We start from the raw sequence: 24499 nt of genomic DNA on the forward strand, positions 1-24499 counted from the left end.
TCACTTTGCTGTACACCTGAGACTAACACAACACTGTGAATCAACTATACTCCAACATAAAATAAAAAATTTTAAACAGATTATGCTAATAAATATTATCTCTCAAGATTCAAAAGTGAATTAAGACTTTATTATAATTATGCATGTCTTATTTCTAATAATCGACACATTTTACATATATGTATTTAGAAAGAAAAAATAAATTTACGAGGGAAAACATTAATGAGTCCATAAATGAGAGCACAGGGGGGAAATATGCTCTTTGCCATTAGTATAATCTTAGAGGTACTTTCTGTAATCCTCCCTCTTCTACCTTTCAGATGGCAATTTTTAAAAAATCAAAAAGAACAGACAAAAAATGGTGAGATAGTTGAATGTTAGGAGGCAGAATTGAATCTCCGTAGGTTGTATTTCCTTTGGGGCACTGCCTATTTTCCAGGGAAGGACTGTGGGTGTGCCGTGCTGGACATTACTCTTCTCGCAGGAGCCCCATGCTCCACAGGTGCTGGATCTCAGCGCAGGGCCACCACTGCAGGAGGGGAAGAGCAAGGTGGAACCTTGGCGTTGGCTGATCTGTGTCCCATGGGGAGCTCTTCTTTGGGGGCTTCCACGAATGACAGCATGTGTGCAAGCAGAGTTGCAGAGTTCTAAAGGACCCAGAAGGGGCACGGTAGAAAAACCCTGGGCTACTGCTATCGACGGAACCTCTCTGTAGCCATAGACTGTGAAGGTCGGTAATATTTGAGTTACAATAAAATATATACGAATCCCAGCTGTTCATTCACCAAGTTTTTATTGAGCACCTACTCTGTGCCCAGCACTGCACTAGGTGCCATGGAGAATACAAGAGAAGTATAAGATACAGTGTCCGCCCTCAAGGAGCTTACAAAACTAGAGGCAGAAATCAGATGTACATGTGACTCAGGCAGCATGTGATATATACAAAGAGTACAACTACAGATAATGTAGTGGCTAAGAGACGCCCGAGATCCACAGCGGCTGGGAAGAGTCTCTTAGAGCAGGGGAGGAGTTAAAACTGGCTAAGCGGGGGACTGGCAGAGTGCCTGGAATGGGCAAGGACAAAGGCTGCGAGGTAATCTAGCTGGAGCAGGAGCTTGTGCTCAACCGTGGGCACTAGCGGAGCCTGGACAGAGACTGGGACTTGGGTTGGGCCCGTGGGCAATGAGGATACGCTTTGATCCCTCTCTTGACATGAAGACCTGGTGGCTTGCCGGGGACCCCTGCTGCCCTCCTCTCCTCTCCCGGCACAGCCCTGTCTTGCCCTCCCCAGCTCCTCTCCTAGGAAAATGGCAGCTGGATGTTGAGTAGAGCCAGTGACAGAAGTTTAATACATACCCTGCTGCAAAAACTGATCAGGGCTTCCAAGGCAGGGGAGTTTTTGCTTGGCTGGATATTTGCCCTGGTGCTTTCATATGAACTGACCAAGAGGAGGGTATTTTTGATTCTTTTAAAAACTCTCCTCAAGAGGACCAACCCAGAGATAATTCATTGATCACCAATCACAACTGTTACCCCAAAGCCACATATATCTAGATCCTTCCCATCAGATCACAGATGGCTTCAGGGAGTCCCACCTCCTGGTAATGGAAACCTCACATGCTCAGCCCTGGTCTCAGAGAAGCATGGACTCCGCTCTGGACCTTGTGAGGAGATGTTTTCCACTCGCACTCCAGGCGGCTTAAACGGCCTGGGAAGCCTCAGTGGATTTTCATTCGGTTCATTTCCAACATTTTCATGTGTGTTTAACTCTGCGCTGGGGTGGCAGTAGGCGTGTTTAAAGTGCCAGGGGAGGTAGGCAGCAGAGTGCATTTGGGCCAAGGAGAAGCCATGGGATTGGAGGGCAGTAAAATGGCCTCGGGTGTAATAGTCAACTGGTCTCTCCCAAGAACAGTTGGCATGGGATGCCACACAGGGCAAGAAAGTGCTGCCTCGCCTCTTACTCAACAAGGAGGGCAGAGCTGGGTCAAAGGCAGTGGGCAGGAGGGAGGGAGAAGCCCTGTGGACTTCAGGGTCAGAAGTCAGCAGGGGAACCCCAGGAGGCGGGAGAGGAGCCCGAGAGCAGGATGGATGGAACAGCACTGAGTGAGGTCCCGAGGGGGCCACAGTCACAAGGAGGGAGCGGCAGCAGACACGGGGTCCCTCCCCTTGCCTGCTCCAGGTGCTCCAGCCAGGCCCCTCCTCTCCCATCACAGAGCCCAGGAATCCCAGAGCAGTGAAGCATCGGTGGGTGTGGGGCTCAGGGTCTCAGCAGGAGGCGTGTTCCCGGCCACTTGAGCCACAGGAAGGGGAGCAGGCGCCGGGTGAAGGTGGCAGTGAAGGTGTAGAGGAGTTCTTGCGACTCGGCGTTGGTGAAAGTCACGGTGCCCCCTTCGTAATCCAGGGCAATGCCCACTCTCCGGGGCCGCAGTGCCGGGAAGAGCTCGGCCTCGGGGCTGGTGTTGGCCCAGATGCCGGCGGAGGAGAGGCGCAGCGCCCACACACCGTCCTCCGGCCGCAGGGAGAGGTCGCCCTTCCTCTTCACCGAGTCTCTGGCCACCCCCACCATGCAGCTTTCCAGAACTTCCTCCTCCTCCTCCGCCTCCTCTTCTTCCTCTTCATCCCCCAACGATTCCTCGTCCTCATCCGTTTCCCAGTCATCATATCCGTCCCCATAGCCGGCCTCCTCTTCCTCCTCCTCCTCTTCCCCCTCTTCCTCCTCGTCCCCCTCCTCTTCATCCTCGGACCAGCCTTCCCTCTCCACCTCCACCTCCCAGTAGACCTTGCCCCAGGTGAAGCCCTTACTGCCCAGCACCCCCGGCTCACAGTCAAACTGCTGGGGGTGCAGGTACGCGCTCTGGTACAGGCCGCTGTAGGTCACGCACTTCCAGTCCTCCGACAGCTGCAGGTACCCACTGGCCGACTGTGGGTCTAGGGTGACACTCACTGCGGGGACAAAGGAAGAAGTAGCGGTGTCGCCGGCGGACCAGGAGGGGACCCCCAGTCTCCACAGCAGGGCTGCCACACCGCACGATCCAAGGGGTGCGCTCCACGCCTGTGGCAGCGTGAACAGGCCCCTCAGGGGTATGTGATGCGCGGCCTGACTGCAGGGCCAGAGGCAGCACAGCAGCGGGGCCTGGGGCAGAGAGTTCGCTCCGAATACAGGAGCCACATGACAGGGCAGATGAGAAGGAACTCGGTCACGGGGAAAAGGACTGGCGGCAGGACCTCTGAGGACAGAATAACCAAACACGGGCGGGAAGGGTCAGAGGCTCCAGTGGAGGGCTCTACTGCAGACGAAGGGTAGCAGAATAGTCAGAAAATGCACGGTGGGGACTTCAGAAGTGCAGCTGGGAAACTCTCCCTGCTGTACAAGAGAATGGGCTACCTGGGGGCAGAAGGATTCTGTGGGGAGAGTATTCTTTATTTGAGGCAAATCTAGGAACAACCCTTCGGATACTCACCTGTCTTATATTCTAAGTCTCTCAGCAGCTTTCCTGGGGAGAATAAAAGGACAGCAATGACCCTCAAGCCCAGCAAACCTATGAACCTGTTTCTCACTTGGACAGTATTAATTTGTGACAAGTCTCCATCCCTGAGATCCCAAGAAGGGAAAAACAACCAGGAGACCTCAGAGGAACAGGTCAGAGAATACGACACGAAGGAGCCAGGTATCCTCTTCTCAAAGCGGCACCCCAGCTCCTGACTCCCACCCCAAGGCCCTCCCCAACCCCTACCTTGGAATTCTCTCAGGCCCCGCTGCAGAGACAGAAGTCTATCTGAGAATTCTCCTGTCCTTTTTTTAACCACACGAGCAATGGGTTTCCCAATCCAGAACTTCTTCCGTGGATACCTGAGAAGATGACAGACAAACCTGCTACTTAGCTCTTCCTACATTTCTCTCAATCCTCATGACAATTTATGAAGGGGGAGGGAAAGGTATGATTATCCCCAGGTAATGGAAAAACAGGGCCTCAGAGGTACTAAGTGAACTGCCCAAGGCTGAGCCAAGACTTACAACCACCAGCAGACTCAACATTCAGAGCCCTTTTGTCTGCCAACATGTGTTCTCACACCATCCTGTCCCGTCTCAGACAAGGATAGTGGACACAGGAGTGGGGATTATACAGAGAACTTGCTCCGGTGCAGAGAAAGTCTCCACCTATCAAGGACATGTTCTTGCTTCCCAGAAGAGAAGGTTGTCAGGATGAACCATGCATGTGGGAACCTCTGGCCTCATATCACACAGCCATTAATTCAGATGGATCATGGTCAAGGAACAGGGGAGGGGACAAAGGCACAGGGGAATGAGATGCACCATGGAAAGGAAACTCTTTTACCTGTTTAAGAAGTCGCTGGTGTCCTGGAAAGGAAGAAAGCACAAGAGTCAATGTGAATCAAAGAAGACTTCATTCATATGTACCAACCCTATTAGAGACCAGGACACATCAGTGAACAAAACAAATGCGGTTCTTCCTTATGGAAATGACATTCTAGTGGCAGCAATGGATAAAACAAAAACAAACAAAATAATCACAATGACAGAGCAAATGGGGGGGGGGGTAGGAGAAGGGGATGACAGGCCAGCTTCTCTGAGGATGACACTTGTGCTGAGATTTGAAGAACTCAGTACTGGCCAGGTGAAGAATGGGAGGAAAGCAAGGTGGGAAAGGGCTTGGCAAAGGGGGCAGGGGCCACATCATGCAGGGCTGGACAGGCATATAGCAAGGAGTTCAAATTTTGTTCTATGTTCAGTAGAAAGCCACCAAAGTGTTTCAAGTAGGGGAGTGATGTATGTGATCTGCTTTTCAAGTGGCTGAGACTGCTAAGTATCCTCCAGGATCTATTCTCCCCTTCTTCCTTTTAGTAATAGAACCTGTGGAGTAATAGCCTGGGCAGAGGGCCACCCAACAGAAAACTACACTTCCCAGATTCCCTTGTAACCAGGTTTGGTCATATGACAAAGCTCCAGCCAATGGGATGCGAAAGGAAGCAATGACTATAATTTTGGGGTCACATCCTTTAAAAAAGGAAATTCCATTCTACTTCCTCTTTTTCCTTGGCTCAATTTTGGATATGATGGTGAGTCCAACTTTGACAAAACAGCTGAGGACAGCATACCTTGAGGTTAGTGAAACAACCAGATGGAAGTAACCAGCTTTCTGAATGACCTCATGGACAGCTGCCCTGACAGCTCTAGACCCCTCATGTCTGAACTGTTTCTGGGAGGGAAATAACTTGTTTGATATAGTCGCTAGCCAAAATCCCAAGTGATCAATCACTTGGCCATCCTGTACAGAATGGATTAAGAGAGGCAACGCCAACATCAGGGGGCAGTCTGGAGGCTGTTTATGGACCTGGCAAGAGATAATGATGCCCTGACTAGGGCAGTACAGTGGAGCCAGGGAAGCAGCACATTCTAGGTATGTTTGAGGTAGACTGGGCATACTGGTGAAAGATAATCAAGGACAGGCCACGGCTTGCACAGGAGGGAGGATGGTGCTATGTGAGTGATAGGAGGGGGTAGAATGGGAAGGAGGTTCTTGTGAGATGCTGGTTATTTCCCTTTTATAAGTCTAAATCCTCCATAATACTCTATAGTAATTTTTGCCTTCCTTTTACTCATCCCACAAATTTTAAGTGCTTCTTATGTGTCAGACACCACTCTAGAAGCCTGAGATAGAGCAGGAAAAAAAAAAAGAGACACACACACACACACACACACACACACACACACACAAATCCCTAGCAGCGGGAAGCAGAGAGCAAAGAATCAACATAACAAATCCATTATATGATGTTATTAAGTGATAGGTGCTATAGGAAGAAGACAGTAGTGTGGAGGGGGACTGGGTAAGGGTGGGGGCAGAGTGACCTCTTTGAGAGAGTGGGATTTGGGAAACAAATGGGATCGCCAAACTGTGGCTGCTGCGGACTGTTTCAGCAAGTCTCAGAACAACTTGGGGTTTTGCTCGAGGGGAGGCCATCCAAGAGGTCAGAGCTACACCTCGCCCCCACCGTGAAGCAACTAACCAGAGACTGGTTGTGAGTTGCTGGCAAATCCTTCTACTCTGTCCCTCAAAACAAGTAAGTCCGAGCCAGCTTCAGAGAACGGGGGGACAAATCTTGAGACAGTGTATGCCAACAGCTCTGCTGGGATACGTGACATAAAAAGGCAAATAAATGGGCAGTAGGTGGGTGCAGTTAGGGAGCCAAGAGGGCATATTTTGTGACACAGGAGCTGCTAGAACAGAGAGAATATGAGGCCCGTCTAAGGGCTGAAGGTTGTGAGTGGCCCAGAGAGGGTGGGACCCGGAGCACCAGTGCAGGAACCCTTCTCTCAAAGGACGCAGAAGGGGAGACTGGGGAGTCCCGAGGCGATCTGCAGCCTCACACACTGGGCCTCCAGAGGGACGCAACCTGCCCAAGGCTCCTAGAGGGCCTCTCACCCTCCAGACTCCTGGGGCTGTGGTGAAAGAGGCAGCCAGAGCAGAGAGGCTGGGGCAGGAATCACAGCAATGCTGGGTATTAAGAACCCTAAGGTTCTTCATGGGTGTGGATGGCGACCGACAGTGGAACAGGCAGAGGTACGACCTGCCACCAGACCCTGCAAGGCCTGTCCAGGGCTGAACCAGGGGGGCTTCATAATTCCCTCCAGAGGGGCTCTCCTATCCCCTAGTTCCCTTTATTGTCTTCCTGATAGTCCCAGGCCAGAGATCTTTCCTTTTCTATCGCCTTTGTCAAAAGGCCTCTGTTTCTCTCTGTCTTTTTTTTTTTTTTTTTTTTTTTTTGCCGCACCGCATGTCTTGTGGGATTTTTAGTTCCCCAACCAGGAATCAAACCAGGGCCCTAGGCAGTGAGAGCACCAAGTCCCAACCACTGGACCACCAGGGAATTCCCTGTTTTTATCTCTCTCTCACCTGTATTTCTCTACCAGACTTTTGGATCAGGGCCCCTATCTTAGTAGGGCCTCATCTTTACTCTCCATTGACAATCAACTAATCTCTGGTAAAATACTAATGACAGTTCAGAAGTGAGCGGTCCAGTTCCCTTGCAGCAAAAGCAAACCCAAACAAAACACACAGACAAAACCCACCAGCGCCAACATTTCCTTTACTGACTTTCAGCAGACACCCACCTTCTCTCCTTTCCCTCCTCCCACATGGCCCCAGGGATGTCTTCAATCTGAGTGGTCTCAGAGGCACTGAAGGCTGGGCCTCTGCTGGCCCACAAAGCTCTTCTGGGCAGACTGCGGAGAGGCTCCCCTCCAGGCAGACACGGCTGGATCTCAGCCCCCTCAGTACCCCAGCTATGTCCCCACTCTGTTCCACAACAAGTACACATCCACATGGTGGCAGCGGCTGTGGGGGAAGGAAGGATGTGCACCCCTGCAGAGGGGGGAGGGCGTGGAGAGGCAGCAAGTGACCCAGTCAGAGTCTGAGAGAGAAATTCTAGGGAACAGAATGACTTCTGGAGGAAAGGAAGGAACCAGAGAGACATTCTGGACAGAGTGAGAGAAAAGAAGAGCAAGAGGCCGGAGGCCTGTGAGTCAGGACACCCGAGCTGGAGCTCTAACATGATTTCTGACCTGCCCCACGGCCTGGGACAAATTCTTCCTCTCTCTGGTCGTCAGGGACTTCATCAGTGGGGGCTCGACCGGAAGAGTTCTACATCCCCGCCAGTCCCAAGGCATGAGTCGGAATCCGCAAAGATGGAGAGGCAGGCAGAGGCTACCTGTGCCGGCCCGTGTACCCGGTGGACTCGTCATCTCTCCCCAGCATCCCAACTCTGACTCGCCCTGCCACTGACCAGGGACAGCACTTCCCTAGAGGAGGTCCTGGGCGGTTCCGCTGCCGGCCAGCAGCCCCACCATGCAAGTGGAGGAGCTCATCACACAGGCCTTCTCCTGGCCTGCAAGGGCAGAAAGATCGAGCGTGCTCTCTCCAAAGGCCGCTGAGCCCTGTTTAAGGCAGTGTGACTCCTCTGAGAGGCTTGGGGGTGGAAGGAGCTGTGGTGTCATTTCAGCACGACAGCCTTTTCTCCAATCCATGACCCTCCCTTTCTCGGCGCCAAAGCTGCCTCTTCCGGGAGGTGTTCCAGAGGCCCCCTGCCTGCTCTCCACCTTATTCTCTGAGGCTGATTCCACAGTCCCAGAGAAAACCTCTGCCTTCGAGAAGTCTCCCTTCCCCAGCTACCCATCTCCTCCAGACCCTCTGGGTTCTTGACAGAAGCCACGCTCAGCCCTCCCTCAGTGACCCCTGACCCCACAGGCTTCTTCATCTCCAGAACCATAAACAGCTTCCCCTGGACCAGTGTCTGCCAATGACTTGTTAGAAGACAGGCCCGTGACGGTAGTGATGAGCATGGAGGACAGTAACGAAAATACTAATGACCTTCTCTTCCATTTCTACAACACCTTTCAAAATTTTAAACTCTTTCATGTAGAAAATTTACTTTTTGAAGTGACAACATGCCAGTTATTTTATGCTCATGCGATCATTGCAATAAGTGGTGGGGATAAAGATTATCATCTCCATGCTTCAGACGAGAAAACTGAGGCCCCGAAAAGAAGCGACTCTCCAAAGGTCCTGTAAGTGAGTGGCAGGGCCAAGACCTGCTGTCCTGGTCTCCCGGCTCCCTGCCCCAGGGAGGTCTCTCACCTGCATGAGCTCTGCAGCCGGCTGCTGTGCCTTGCCCTCCAGCTCGGAGATGACCAGCGCCAGCCGGGCAAGCTCCCCGACGCCCCTGGTCTTGTACTTCTCCCTGCCCTCTGTGAGCTCCCGCTCCAGCTTCGCCAGCTGGTCCAGCAGGCGCTGTTCCCGCTCCCTCAGGAACTGGTGGCCCTGCTCAAACTCAGCCACGATGCACTGCCTCTGGTCCTGGAGCTTCTTCTGCAGGGGTGGGAAGGGGAGAAGGGGGTGACACGTCCGCCCCGGGGCAGAAGATCCCTCCAGGACCTGGTGTAGGGGAGCACAGGCTGGCTCTTTGCCTCTCGTGCCCCTCCCTGACCCCATTCATGAATTCTACAGTGTTTGGGCTGGAAGGGGCTTTAGAGCTCTCCTGTGGCAACCTCCTTTCCTCAAAGAAGACACAGTAAGTCAGTCAGGTCAGTTCCCTCAGACACCATGGGATTGGAACCCTGACTGCCTGCCATTATCTGTTCTAGGTAAACCAGTATGTTCTGGGGTCCTTTGAGGAACATTATGAGCAAACACATTTCCCCCTCCTGGACACCAATCGCCGTGTGCTGCCTCTTCCAGGAAGTTTTCCTTGATTAATTTTATCCAAGCCTGACCAATCCTCTCTTCAGCATCCTCCCCCTTATGTGTAAAATATCTGTGTGTACCCCATCCCTGCCATGTAGGACTATATGCTCTTCCCTCCGTGAAACTGTGGAATGTCTATGCTCAGGGACCATGTCCTTTCTTGTCCCCAAGTCTCCCTGCCGAGTCCAGGCTGGGATCTGGTCAGCATCCTCGCACACTGAGCACCTGGAGGCACTCCTTGGATTGGGCCGTCGCCTGCTTCACTCTGTCCCTCTCCCAGGGCCTAATTGCTCACCACTGGGACTGGTCCCAGCATCCCTCCACCCTCCAATGCCCACTTCCCCAACAGACGTTCCCCTAGAAAACTGGAACCTCTTATCAGTTTTTTCCCTCTGATCCCATCTCTCATCAAGCACACAACGCGCTGCCTGTTTCCTAACTACTGGCAACCACAGGCGCAGGACTCGCTAGACACAGCGTCTTCAGAGCTGGTCGGGCCTTGCCTAGCCCACCCCTCTCAGTTCTCGTCCTGGAGCCAGCTCCCTCCTTCCAAACCCCCTGCTCCCCTCACTCTCAGGAACCATGTCTTTCTCCCTCTCTTTGAAAGGAAGAACGAAGCCAGGCCTTCCTCAGTTCCCTACACTCTGGCTCTGCTGAGCAGACACGCCCTGCAGCTGCGGTGAGTCACAGAAGGAGGAGGACCTTAGCTGACATCCAGGCAACCCACTTGTGAGACGAGGAAGCAGGCCAGAGCCACAGAGCTCAGACCGGCAGGGCCTGGGCTAAAGCCCAGGCTTCCCGGCCGTCAGTCCAGTCGGGGCTCCCTCTCCCAGGGAGCCGGCTGCCTGCCTCAGAGCTTTCCCTCAACAGCCTCACTTACCAGCACAGCCAGGATATCAGCTTCTCCCTTGGCCTGAAAGCCCTGAATTTTGTCTCTGTCTCTCCTTAGGGTACTCAGGTGGTTCAGGATTTTTTCCTGTAGAAAGACAAGCAGTGGGGATGCTCTGGGCTGAGGCAGGAGGGTGGACTCGGGCTGAGTCCTCGGCCAGCGAGAAGCCTTCTGAGGGGTCTGCGCCAGGCCTCGCCTCCGGGTGGGTGCCAAGCAGAGCATCCCTCCCTGCGGGGGTGAGGAGGGCTTACCCTGTGGGGCTGGGCCGCCTTCTCCACGAGGACGGCCGAGTGGTGCCTGTGCTCCCGGGACTCCCGGCACATGACACACAGCAGCTTGCCATCATCCTCGCAGTAGTAGTGCAGCTTCTCCTGGTGCCGCTCGCACAGCCTCGTGTCCTGCTGCTCCCGGGCCGCTTCCCCAGGCTGCCGGCCCTTGTCCACCTTCAGCCGCTCGATGTTCTCCACCAGGCTGGCCAGCTGCCACACTGGCCTGATATTCTCCTTCTTAAAAGGCTTCTTACACAGGGGGCAGACAGGGCGGCCCCCTGATGCAGGGCGGATGTCGGTGGTACAGCTGCGGCAGAAGACGTGGCCACAGTCAATGGTCACCGGGTCCCGCAAGTAATCGAGGCAGATGGAGCAGGTCACCTCCTCTTCCAGGCTCCGCAGTGGTGCCAACGCAGCCATGGTGTCCTGAGCTCAGAGGGGTCCCTGTTCACTGGTGGGGACTTCTCCTCCTTGGAGACCAGACACGGAGTCAAGAGCAGGCACAGCAGAGGGGCAGAAATGGCAGCCTTGCACAAAGCTGCCAGCCCCAGCGATCGATCAGTCAATCAATAGATACTTAGCAGCTCCTACGAGGCTCACACAGAATCAGAGCGAAAGGACCTTACCGATCCTCAAGTCCAACTCCCTCATTTTACAGATGAGGAAACTGAGGCCCAGAGAGGGTAGCTTGGTAGAAGGGAGAGCAGAGCTGCCACCAGCCCACGCCACGCTGTTGGGAAAGCACCCCTACCTCAAGACCCTTTCCTTCCATCTGTTGGGAAATCGCTCTAATATACCCGTTATGACAGAACAAGGCACCAGATAACTACCTGCTGGAAAACTGTCATAACATGCAAATCTACAGAGTCTATTGTGTGCCCAGTGCTCTCTCACTTCTGCACTGCACGGGCGGCACAGCTGTTCACGGGGGGCCCTGACAGAGTCAAGAGGCTCCTTTGTCTTCCCTGTAGATCTCAGGTGTCAAGGACTAAGCGCACCGAGGTTCTTTACCAAGACTCAAGAAGTGTCAAGAGTCTGAGTTCTGGTGTTCTCCTTTATAGATGTTTCCTTGGGCTGTGCTGAAGTTTTGGCTTGGTTCACTTCCCCCAGAAAGCAGGTCTCTACCCAGACTCAGCCTGCCGGCAGAGCACGGCCTGACCACACCAGACTCGTTCTCAGATGTGCCCCCCTGTGCAGCTGGCCTGGCTGCTCTACTGCTAACAAGGGCGACTGAGACCAACGTGAGAGGAAGCCTCAGGTGGCTTTTGACCGTGATGTGCTGATGAGGGCTTGGCCGTAAGAGGGAGCACAGAAGCTGAGCACAGAGAGGACTTTAGTCCTGTTTACCTCTGCAGCCCTGGCCCACTTCCTGTCTGAGGTTAGGAGCCTCAGCACACCTAACCCAACAGCTTCCTCCTGCCCTGACACTGTGTGACAAGAGAGAACTCATTTAAGTACTCTGAGCCTCAGTTTATCCATCCGTAAAATGGGGAGAGTGATACTTACCTTCAAGGGTTTCTAAGTGGTTTGAGTAAAAGAATTACGTTGAAAATACTATGCATAAGTGCGGTATAGAGGGGGAATCTAGGAGAGAACCCAGAACCCGCGGTTCCCAAATCCAGTGAGTGTTCAAAGCACAAGTAGAGCAAGAGTGGAAATTTAAAGTGAGGATGAACCGCCATAGTGACACACGAGCTCCACAGTTAAAGCAAACGAGAGACTCGTGGGGCAAACTGGGGAATCTGCTGTGCCGCAGACCCACAGAAGGACCCACAAGAGGCAATAAGCAGTCGCTGGGAAGACAGCCAGCAGATAGGGCACGCAGGTAACTGCGAGGCTGGAATGAAGCCCTTGGAACCACAGGCAAATCAATCCGATTACTGACTATGTACGTGAAAGTCCATTACAGCAGAGTTCAGTGGCCTTCAAGGTGTTTCACTGTAGTGACATGAATGAGCTAGAAATAAAGCCCCAAAGAGAAAACGACACAGGAATACAAAGTCTACTTCTTGAGGATCTAACGCAGCAATATATAAAAAGTGCTTTATAAAGTGAAAGTACTGTACAAATGTAAGGGATTATTTTACTGCTGACAATGAACTCCAACTGGAAGCTCCAATGGATTCAGAGATGTGTGACTTTAGGAGTGTGGAAAAGACCTGTACCTACAAAGCTCAAATGAAAGAATCAAGGAATTTAACTGGTAAATGAAGGTAATAAAGTTTTTAGAACGTTAATAAGGGTAGTAAAAATCCTAGGAATTGCCTGGTCAACTCCCTGGTTTGTCTGTTGAGGAAGTGAGCCTGAGGTGATTCCTGCGGGTGGTGGAGCCCTTCACCAACTCACTTTGCTGAGGGGCTTGGAAGTTCAAAGGCTAAGGTTATTTGTTTCTTTTATTGTTGTAGGGGGATGGCATGTGTTTACTTCGGGGCTGGGAATTTAATTCTGTTGCAAATGACCAGATGAATAAAAGTACTATGAAGAGCTCAGCTACAGCTCCCCGTCCACACAAAACCTGACACAATCAGGCACCCTCATCACCTGGAGCAGGAGTTCTTAACCCAGGCTCCATGCTGGACTTTCACACATCTTTAAACCCCCAACACTGTATGAAAATGGTTACTAATGTACTAGATGAAAAACCTGTCCAGGGATTAGAGAAGAATGCTGGTGAGTAAGTGTAGGAGGGATGATAGAACTAGAAAAACACCATCTTACAAGCTCCACTGTATAAGACAAGGATCATCATCAGATACTAAAACCATGAGGTACTAGGGGACAGGACAGTCCCATGGTGCTAAGTACCGCCCAGTGGGTTACTCCCTAATGTACCTTGATAAGGGAGAGATCTGGTGATGGCCTTAGTAAATGACCAAATCCAGCATTGCTAATAGAGGGACAGGTGTTTCTGGCATATGGTTCCCAATGTGGCACCATATGAATTGCACAATGTCACCTTTGAAGTAGTCATGCCAAATATGTTTGAGGTGGGACCTCCCTGGTGGCGCATTGGTTAAGAATCTGCCTGCCAGTGCAGGGGACACAGGTTCGATCCCTGGTCTGGGAAGATCCCACATGCCGCGGAGCAACTAAGCCCATGCACCACAACTACTGAAGCCTGTGCACCCCAGAGCCCGCGCACCACAACTACTGAGCCCACGTGCCACAACTACTGAAGCCTAGAGCCCGTGCTCTGCAACAAGAAGCCACCACAATGAGAAGCCCGCGCACCGCAACGAAGAGTAGCCCCTGCTCGCCACAACTAGAGAAAGCCCACGTGTCGCAACGAAGACCCAACGCAGCCAAAAATAAAAAATAATAAAAAGTTTGATGTGAATGAATCCAATCACATCTTTCAACCTACCTTCCAGTTTATAGAAAATATGAGGGTTAGAAGAATGAGTTAAAGCCCATCATCAGGAGACAGATAAATCCAGAATAGGAGACATTCCACAAGACAACTGGCCTGGACTTTTAAAAAGTCAGTCATGAAAAATAAAACAGGATTGTTCTTGATTTAAAAAGACTAAAGAGAAATAAGAATCAAATGCAAATACTTTGATTAGATCCTGTTTTTTTAAAAAGCTATTAAAAACAGTTTGGGGACAACTAGAGGAAATTTGACAAAAGACTAGGTATTGGATCATATTAAGAAATTATTATTGATTTTTTAATAGCATTTATTGAAGTTATGTATGAGAATGTACATATTTTCAGGCAACACATGCTGCAGTATTTAGGACTGTATGACTACAACTTACTTTTAAATGGTTCAACGAAACAAAATAAAAAGTCAGAAAAATTTTCTGAGGAGAGGGGCTAGAGTTTTCCATCCTTCTTAAAAGAATCTGTACAAGAGTCTGTAACTACCAAAGATGCTGAAAATCTCTAATAGAGATGATCGTGCCCAACACTTGTAGAAGCTCAATACATAGGTGCTGAACAAATGAATGGATTCAGAGGAACGAAGGCAATGTTAATTGCATATGCATTTGTTTGAGAGTCTGCTGAAACTAACAAATGAAACACAGTACAGTTCTACGTTCAATCCCATTGCTTGGTTATATAGGCTCCATCCTGAATATATAACAAATATTGAAGATGGCTTACTCTGGCATTGCTGACTATGTATAAGACTCGAGGTGTAGGGCTTCCCTGGTGGCGCAGTGGTTGGGAGTCCGCCTGCCGATGCAGGGGACGCGGGTTCGTGCCCCGATCCCGGAAGATCCCACGTGCCGCGGAGCGGCTGGGCCCGCGAGCCATGGCCGCGGAGCCTGTGTGTCCGGAGCCTGTGCTCCGCAACGGGAGAGGCCACAGCGGTGAGAGGCCCGCGTACAGCAAAAAAAAAAAAAAAAAGACTCGAGGTGTAAATCTGTGGGTTGAAACCAGGTTCAAGTTAGGGCTCTAACCCAAAAGCCCAGCGACTAACAACTTCTTGGTGACAGCATTTCTGTAGGACCCACCTTACCGGCCATTTACACATCTTATGTTGTTTAATGCTCAGGATACTTTTCTGAGGAAACTGAGGCTCAGGGAGGGAAGCAACTTGCCCAAGAGCACGTGGCTAGGAAGCAGTGTCTGGTGCTGATGCCTCAGTCCAATCCATTACACTCTCTTCTCTGCCCAGGCAAACTGTAAAACGGGGCCTAATACCAGTTCCTTTGTCAGGAAGCTTGGATGAGGTCATCTCAATGGAAGGGCTTTGTAAACTGGAGAGTGCTGACAAAAGTAAAGGGGCATGTATTACTGCTGACGCTGAGGGAAAGCACGCTTGCCTTAGATTTGACAGGAAGCAGGGCTCCTGTATGAGACGCGGGTGGACCTGGGGTCACACTGCACAGCCAACCCTTTCGAGCCGACGCAAGACTGACCCTCTCCAAAACCCCTCCCCAACTTACCACGCTCCCCTGTGATTCTGCCTTTTCTATCATTTGTGCCTTTAGCATATTCTGATGATCTCGACAGGTTTTCACAATAAGGGGTAAAACTATCACACTCCTCTCCATTCCTGGCTCTCTGGGTGGACAGAAACCACAGAAAGCCAGAGCCAGAAAAAGTCTTCACAACATGGTCCACCCTACTTCCTTTACCCAAATGAGAATTCTGAAACCTGAGGAAGTCGTTTCATGGATTACCTTCTACCAGAGGCCACTCACCCCTGCCCTGGGGTGGACAGGTCTTCTGTCCTTTCAATAAACCAGAAGCTGGTTTCAATTCCACAGAACCAGGCAGAACTGGAGACACTACCGACCTTTTTGAGTTCCCCTTGCCCCACAATCCACCTGTCCCCTACAGCTCTCCGCATCTCCTAAATACCTACTCTACGTATGTCAACAGACTGGCTGAGGTGACACCACATAATTTCTGGCACACATTTCAGGATGTGGATGCCGTGCACAAGTGCTGGCTGCAAGAACCCCTGTGAGTTGTAAAAACTAGCCGAGGTTTCTCTTTTCATGGTTAGAATTCTGGTAGATAGACTTTATCAAGTTACGAAAAGAAACTTCTATTCCTACTATTTAGAGAATTATATATATATTTATACATACGTGTATATATATATATATAACTTGATACATGATTTTTTCTTCTTTATATAGTCATGTGTTTTTTTCTTTAATTCATTAATGTGATGAATTGTGTTAAAATATTTTCTTATAAGTCATCTTTATTTAGGAATAAACCCTACTTGATTATGATGTATTATGTGTAATTTTAATAAACAGTTTGAGTCAGGTTAAAAAAAAAAAAAACTAGCTGAGGGAAGCATCGCCGCGAATGCCCACACCTTGTAAGGGACAGGTACTTACACTCCAGAGGGAAAGGATCTAACTCTAGACCCCTGTTTCTTAACAGTTGCCAACTTCTACCCTAGCAGGTTCTAAACCTTCCCTCAACTTCCCATGGCTTTTGATGCCCCACACCTTCGTCCCTCCTTCCTGCTGCCTTGGGCTCCCACATGCCACAGCAAGGGACCCTAGAGGACACCGAATCCCAGATGTGGACTCCAAGGCCCAGGGAGGTGAATGGAGGGGGCTGGATTTGCACCCTGGTCTTCAGGCTGCTTCTCAAGTCCACGCATGGGGCTCCAAACAAGAGCCCCTTCTTCCTTGTGATCCTAAAGTGCTGAGCCTAGGGCTCCGTGCCCTGTGGGAAGGCCATTTAAGGTCTCCTGGGGCTCCAGATTAAGCCTCATTTCTTAATCTGAAATAACCAAATTCTCCTAGAAGTAAACTTCTGTGAGACACCTCTAACAAAGCAGGAAAGGACAAAATTCAGGGCAAAAAGCAAGTGATCTGGATCTGGATACTAGAGGAGTGGCCACGCCCCTGCTGCCGACACCTGGACTCCCAATATCTTTACAGGCCTGGCTGTGGGCTGGGCACCAGGCAATCTCAGGGGATGCCAGTTCGGTGGGCGGTGCATTGCTGAGGTCACACGTGGGTTACTTTTCCCCCACAGGTCAAGCATCACTGGTGCTCTGAGGCACAGTGCAGGCCATGCAAACCCCCGGGGCCAGGCCGAGACATGCTCTGAACAGTGGAAATCCCCACAGGGCCCAGGGCAGGGCATGGAAGCAGCAGCCACTGGGAGTTGGATGGGACAAGGCTTTGAAGCGCTGCTGAGGCTTTTAAGTACGAGGGTGGCAAAATTCATTCAACAGTTAATAGGTATTTACTAAGCTCCAGGCACTGAGGATACAACAGAGAACAAAAATGGGAAAAGTCCCTGCCCTCCCAGAGCTTACATCTAGTGACATAACTGAGTGATCCTTTGGAAGCTGCAATCAGAGCTAACTGTGGGGATTATACAATCCTCAAGGCCTTCCCGATGTACTTAAACCTCCTCTCTTCATTGCCTAGTGTTCCAGGCACCGCAGCCTTCCTTTCGTCCCTCAGACATACCCTGCCACGTGTTAAAACACAGGTTCGCTCATGTAACCACCCAGGCTCCAGGGATAAAGTGAAAACTCCTTCCCATGCTCTGTGAGGCCGCCAATAATCTAGGCCCAGGCCTTGTCTCCAGGCTCATTTCCTGCCATTGCCCACCTCAAACTCGACCCCACAGACAAACCAAACCCCTCTCTAAGCCTCCAAAAGTGCCATGCTCTTTCCTGCCTGAACCCTTTGAAAATGGTGTTCCCTCTGAATAGAACACCATTCCTTTCCTTCTTAGTAGACTCCTTTTCCAGCTTGAAGTCTCAGCTGAAAGCCACCTCCTCTTTCCTGACCTGTCACACTGAGGCCACATGCTCTCTCCCTTATACAGCCCCCCAGCACTCCACACTGCACTGGATACTTCTATGCAATCGTGAGTCCCTACTTATTATTATAATTACTTATTTAACACCAGCTTTTCCCACCGCGTTGGACAGAGGCTGTGTCCGCCTTATCCCCAGAATCTAGCACAGTGCCTGACAGAGGAAACATGAAAAACTGGCTGAGGAAGTGAATAAAGCACAGGCACAGAGCGTCTGATGCCCACAAAATGCTTCCTAAGTATCTGCTGAACTAGTGCAAGAAATCTCAGCCACTTGTCCTTTCCCTCCAGCAAGATGAGAAAGTACTAGAGAGAAGTGATTTCTTCAGATTCCCTGCAGAACAGTGGGCTGCAATCACCAGCACACCCCCAGTCATGGTATCCAAGGTTTGGCTCCAGGAACGTACAGAAACCAGGAGAGAAGAAAAAGCTGTGTCCCGGGAAATGGTTGTGATTATAATGGTGAGAATCGCTCCTTCCCTCTTCTTTCGTTTTACACTTGGTATGCATCCGTGAACAAAACAGTTTATTTTTCCTGGTTTTGAGCATTTCAAATGAATGGAATCATATTGCATTTGTGGGGGGGGGGCAGGGGAGACTATCTACGTCAAGTCTGTGAGGTTCACTCACATGATTGTGAGCCGATTTTGTTCATTTTCATTGCTTTATGACGGTATAATTCTACTTCTGATGTAGCCTATTTTTGTTTTTCGGCCACGCCATGCGACTTGCAGGATCTTAGTTCCCCAACCAGGGATCGAACTCCGGCCCTCGGCAGTGGAAGTGCTGAGTCCTCATCACTGGACCACCGGGGAACTCCCTGATGCAGTCTACTTCTTATGGCCCCTGAGCTGTTTCCAGTTTGGGACAATTACAAACACTGCTCTGTGAACATTTCTGCTCACATGCCCTAGTACACCCAGGCAAGCAGGATGCACCCCCAACTTACCTACATCAGGCCACACTGTTTCCAAAGTGGTTGTACCACCGCGTGTCCCCACTAGCAGGCTCCGAGCGCCCATGTTGCTCCACAGCCTCACCAATACCTGATATTTTCATCTTTTAAATTTCTGCCATGGTGGCTATAGGTAATAATACTGAATTGCATATTTGAAAGTAGCTAGGAGAGTAGATCTTAAAAGCCCTTAACACTGGGCTTCCCTGGTGGTGCAGTGGTTGAAGAGTCCTCCTGCCGATGCAGGGGATGTGGGTTCCTGCCCTGGTCCCGGAAGATCCCACATGTCGCGGAGCGGCTAGGCCCGTGAGCCATGGCCGCTGAGCCTGCGCATCCGGAGCCTGTGCTCCGCAACAGGAGAGGCCACAACAGTGAGAGGCCCGTGTACCGTAAAAAAAAAAAAAAAAAAAGCCCTTAACACAAGAAGAAAAAACTTTGTAACTATACATGGTGACACACGTTAACAGGACTATTGTGATCATTCTGCAATATATACAAATATCAAATCATTATGTCGTACACCTGAAACTAATGCAATGTTATATGTCGATTATACCTCAATTTAAAACAAAACAAAAAAATTAAATACGTAATAGATGCTTCACACTCTAAAAAAAAAAAAATTGCCAATCTGGTGAACAGGAAATAGAATCCCATTGTGTGTATGTATATGTATGTTTAATGCTTAAAAAAAATAATAAAAAGAAACAGCATGAAGAAAGGCCCAGTAACAGGCCAGGGAATCAGCCCTAAAGCAGCAGATCAGACTGTCCCTTGATCCAACTAGTAAGTGCTGTAAATGTTTATCTTTTGCAGGAAGGGGTCCACCAGCTTCCATTCTTCCTTCCTCTGCTAACTTTACCCAGTTCCTTTCTGGGGATCATGTGCTTGGGGTAGAGCTCTCCCCCCAGCTCAAAGGTGGAACAAGAGAAAGAGTCGTAAGCCCCCCTGGCCACAGTGCTTGCTTCAGGGTTGAGAACATGACTCAATTGCAGCCAGTCACAAGGAGACCTAGTTGAGTCACGGGGGAAAAAAGATTCTTGAGAACTTTTTCTCTAGAACTTGCAAGAAGTGAGGTCAAACGGTTTGGAGCTGCTAGAGCAGCTAGCCAGAGGGTTAGCCTGTTTGAGAATGAAGCTAACCCAGGGATGAAGTGAAAGAAACCAGGTTCTGATGGCATCCGGTGAAACCTGTATCGAGCTGTGCCTGAATCTAGCCTAACCTTGAACTTTTCTGTCACCAGAGGCAATAAATGCCAAAAAATGCCCTTTCTGCCCAGCCAGCTTGGACTTGTCTATCATCTGACCTCTCCCATCCCCACCCCAAATTCCTGCCAGATACAGCAGAGGAAGTTATTGATGGTTACTAGGCTGAAATATACAAAGAGCTCATGCAGAAAAATCAGCCTCTTCATCTAGACAAAGCACTGGGCAAAGGTAGACACTAAGTGGCAATTCTGTTCTCTCTGGGCCCCACAGGTAGAATACAACCTGCCAGGACATAACAGATCTCCAACCTGCTCCATTGTTGAGTAAGGAGCAGGCAGATCTTCTTCCGCCCCAGCTGTCATTCTAACCAAAGCCTAAAGTGAAGAGTCCTGGGTTCGGATGAAAACCCAGATTATCACCCAGCCTCAGCTACTCTGCTGTGCAGCCCAGGGCTAGATTCTTGACCTTTCTGGGTCTCAATATCACCATGAAGTAATAGGGGTAGGAGGTAACATCCAGGCAATTCACAGGACAAATTGACATAAAGGTTTGGCAAGCATACCAGAATATTTACTGTGCAACATAAAGTCACTGCTGTGATCAAGAGCCACCAAAGCAGAATAAACATAGATGATATCTTTGGATCAGGTATCCCAGTTTTATTGGGTTTTTTTGGTTTGTCTGTTTGTTTGTTTTGACAATTGGTTATCAGGCAGGAAAAAGCCAGTTAATCAAATTTAGTTTCTTCAAGATCATAAATGGAGTCAGTGAACTCAAAATCTATGGGTTAGTGAGATGGAGACAGTCTAACCATTCATTCCCCAGAAGAAGGAGGGCCCTAAGCCACCAGCTAGGAAGTTACTACTTTAATCAAATTTGAGACACCCATGTCATTACATGTTTGCATCTCTGAAATGTGATAAATGGCATGCCATAATTTAACTGGCAAAATATTTTTTCTATGTGGAAATAAAATAATTGATGACATCTTAGATGTGGTGAAATGTAGCATAGCTCGTACAAAGTGCTGCCAGGGTCCTCTAACACATGGAACTCATCCTGCCACCCTCCTACTTCAAAATTCCTGAGGTCAAAGCTGCACAGCAGGGCACACAGGCCCCCTATAATCTGCCCCCCACTTACCCATACAGCCTTGAATCCTAACGCTAGAGACACTGAACTGGAAAGACAGCCCCTTCTTCACCACCCCCTCTCCCCACCCCTTGCTCTTGTACATGAGCTTCTCAGTCCCAGCTCATCCTTGAAAGCCTGAATCAGATATGCCCCCTTATCTGTGAGGTCCTTCCTGTGCCCATCCCACCTCTAAGCTGAATGAATTCCCTCCCTCGGGAAGCTCCTGCAGATACTACATTTCTATTATAGCACTATCATACCACTTCCTAATTGATATTTTTACCCATCTTTCTTCCAACCAGGATGTGAACCCAAGGGTCAGGTCTCACCGATCTTTTCATATCTCCAGTATCGGGCACAAAGTCTGTAAATGTTTGTGAGGCTAAATGTTATCCCATGATTCCAGAGCCTCATATCTTCTTCATTATCCCCCTCACCACACTCCCCTTCCCACTTTGCAATCTTGCTTCAGCAGGAGGCTCCAAGGGCTCCCCTCAGATTAGACATTCTTGGCCACAAACACTACCCAGATCTCCCTCTGCACATATAGTTTGGGGGGAAAGGTCACTGTATTTCTACCAAGTTGGCAAGTTTTAATTTACCCTGGATGCCAGCCAAATTAAGCCTTTGTTTTCCAAAACCAATTTCTTCCCATTCTCCATGTCTTTTCCTATTCTGATCCTGGGGGGGTTTAAGTCTGAAGTCACCCCAAGAAGCCTCAATTCCAACTACTGGCTCTCCTCTGCAGCTCGCAGTGTCTTTTGCAGCGGTCACCCCAGTCTGAGCCCAGCCTATCACTCCCTTTGGGGGAAGTGACATCTAAGAAGTCACCTACTGCCGCTGGGCCTCAGTTTCCTTACTGCTTAACAAGGTAAGAATAACGTCTTGTCAAGTTCTCCAGGCTGTTTGAACTTCAATCGAGGTCACATAAGCGGAAGTGTTTTCAACAGCAAAAAACTCTATAAAAATACATGCTAGAAAAGAGCACAGGAGCCAACTTAAAAGAACTCGCAATGGCTAAAGTTGTAACAAAACAAAGTAGTATTGAATTATAACCCAAAGTATAAAATAAATATCCATGAGTCCATACTGATACAAATAAATGATTGAATAAGTGATTAAATAAGGCAAAAGAGACAAATCTCCCACGCAGAAGAATTCCAGATAATATATGTACGGAGTTGCCCTTAAGGAGGCAGGAGATAATCCCACTCCTTAGGTCAGGGCTGCACACAGTTTGACTACTGTCCAAAGAGTACAGTATGGAAGGGGGTGGGGGGGCATGGGGGGGAGGAGGGGAGGAAGAGTAACTTTACAGTGGAGAAGCCTGACTTCTCAGCCAGGTAATCAAGATCAGCATCAAGTTATAAAGCATGTTCCCTTGATGTGAAGTGATGAAAACGGCAATCTACCTCTGTGGTCTTCCTCCCAATAACCCATAAGCCCAGACTCAGGAGAAAAACAACAGACAAATTCCAATAGAGGGGCAGCCTATAATACACATGGGGGATATTCCTCAAAACTCTCAAGATCATCAAAAACAAAGTCTGAGGGGCTTCCCTGGTGGCGCAGTGGTTGCGAGTCCGCCTGCCAATGCAGGGGACGCGGGTTCGTGCCCCGGTCCGGGAGGATCCCACATGCCGCGGAGCGGCTGGGCCCGTGAGCCATGGCCGCTGAGCCTGCGTGTCCAGAGCCTGTGCTCCGCAACGGGAGAGGCCACAGCAGTGAGAGGCCCGCGTACCACTAAAAAAAAAACAAACAAAAAAACAAAGTCTGAGAAACTGCCACAGCCACGGGGAGCATAATAAGAACTAATTGGAATATGGTAACCTGGGTGGGATCATGAAACTTACGTAAAGTACTTACGTAAAAACGAAGGAAATCTGAATGCATTATGGACGCAGGCCAATAATAATGTATCGGTACAGGTTCATTAATTGTAACAAATGTTCCATATTAATGTAAGGTGTTAATAAATGAATGGGGAAAAGGTTTGGGGTATATGGAACTCTGTACTAGCTTCACGATTTTTCTATAAATCTAATACTGTTCTAAAAAATAGTCTTTTTTCAAAAATATGGAATTGTAGTTTGAGGAATATACAAAATAAAGTCCATTTTTTAAAAAAGCTGATTCTTTTAAGCTTGGGGGGTGAGTAACTCTAGGGATTGATTTTTAGCTCAGGCACGGTCAATGACACTGATATTTGTTGCATGCACGAACGAATATCATTCTCTGTAAGTGCACACAAACCGGCGTGGTGTCAAAATCTGGAACGTACTGGGAATTTGGAAGTGTTTGCCTCTCATAAGCTCCACAAAGGCAAATTTACACAGTTTTCTAAGGCCATACAGGGTGAAAAGCAGCAGGGAAAATGCTGATGTGCTAATGGACTGGAGGAGGAAGTGAATGCACAGCTCCAAGTATACGTGGCTAAACCGGTTTATTCTGACCAATTAAAAAAAAAAAAAACAACAAAACACCATGGCTCTGGTCCTGGAGCCTGACTGGCACTCTACGCGGCTCCAAGCAACGAGACCGTCATCTGGGCCCCGCTTACTTCTGACTCTGGAGACAAGGATGGATGGGTGCCTGAGCTGGACACGGGAAAGCGAGGAAGACCCAAGAGGAGGGAGCGAATGGAGGCCCAAGCAAGCAGGAGGATTAGGCCGGGAGGGAGGACGCCGCGAACTTCACCCTTCTCCCAAGCCGGCCCGGCGGCCCGGCCTCGTTCCGCTCGCGCGGCCGCGTTCGGTTGCCCGGGCCCCGGGGCGCGTGTGTGACTGCTGCTTTGCTGCATTTCTCACCGGGCGCCCCCTACTCACCGGTCCCCAGCTCCGGGCCGCGAATCCCGGGCTGGTGTCGCTTCTTTCCCGCGGCGGTCAGTTCCGGGTCGCGCTCCTCCGCCAGCATCCAGCGCGACGGCGCGTCCCCGCCCGGTAATCTCCGGGTTCTTTGGAGCCCTCCACCGAGATTTCCCCCGGACCAGCGCCCGGATTGGCCCCTGCCGAACGCCGCCTCCCAATGGGAGCCTTAGTCCCCTCTTCGTCACTGATCACTGGGCAAATCCCCGGGCCGCAGCGGTGGGTGGGGCAGCAGGGGCTTAGAAAGGGAAACTGAAATCTTGAGGAGTTGAGGCTTAGCGGATGCCGCAGCTGGAGTTTGGCGTGTGGTGCGCGCTTCCGCGCTACGGGGTGGAAGGGAGTCGAATTTTGAGTCCTAATGAGACATCTCCGTAGGACTCTGGGACCCCAGAATCCCTCCCCTCCCAATTCCCGCCCCGGTCTGGACGAGGGTCGGAGGGCACTAGGCGGCGAAGCGAGTTTGCCAGGTGCTCAACATTAAATATGACTCTGCCCGCAACGTGGCCTAAATTTGCTTCCTGGACCAGGGAGAATCTTACCAAGCAGATAGTCTCAGGGGGCTATTTGAAGAAATTAACTACCATTTCCGAGGCGCTTACGATGAGGCGCTTTACATAAAATATCTTTAAACCAGTCAGGCATTTTTGTCCCCATTCG

The 24499-nt window shown here is 50.1% G+C and overlaps 1 protein-coding gene across 2 annotated transcripts; it reads right to left on the minus strand.

The window, feature by feature from the left end:
• Positions 1-197: 197 nt before the first annotated feature.
• Positions 198-23929, minus strand: TRIM26 (tripartite motif containing 26). 2 transcript variants are annotated; one of them, XM_060110824.1, is made up of 8 exons: positions 23804-23929; positions 10404-10891; positions 10144-10239; positions 8658-8888; positions 4338-4360; positions 3735-3850; positions 3462-3494; positions 198-2943 (listed from the first exon to the last, which is right to left on the minus strand). In XM_060110824.1, exons 2-8 carry the CDS (start codon positions 10839-10841, stop codon positions 2258-2260), a joined length of 1623 nt encoding a protein of 540 aa, XP_059966807.1. In that variant the 5' UTR covers positions 10842-10891; positions 23804-23929; the 3' UTR covers positions 198-2257. The 2 variants fall into 2 exon arrangements, with proteins under 2 accessions (XP_059966807.1, XP_059966809.1); XM_060110826.1 differs by lacking the exon at positions 10144-10239.
• Positions 23930-24499: the final 570 nt, after the last annotated feature.

Source organism: Mesoplodon densirostris, chromosome 10 (genome assembly GCF_025265405.1).
Source record: "Mesoplodon densirostris isolate mMesDen1 chromosome 10, mMesDen1 primary haplotype, whole genome shotgun sequence".
In the NCBI taxonomy this organism is placed as follows: Eukaryota; Metazoa; Chordata; class Mammalia; order Artiodactyla; family Ziphiidae; genus Mesoplodon; species Mesoplodon densirostris.

Bases quoted from the DNA above. Each gene is read 5' to 3' on its own strand.
- TRIM26 (XM_060110824.1), bottom strand. From the start codon at position 10,841: ATGGCTGCGTTGGCACCACTGCGGAGCCTGGAAGAGGAGGTGACCTGC. The intron at 8,889-10,143 runs GTAAGTGAGGCT...CCACCCCTGCAG, and splicing joins CTGATATCCTGGCTGTGCTG to AAGAAGCTCCAGGACCAGAG. The intron at 4,361-8,657 runs GTGAGAGACCTC...CTTCCTTTCCAG, and splicing joins CGGCTGCAGAGCTCATGCAG to GACACCAGCGACTTCTTAAA.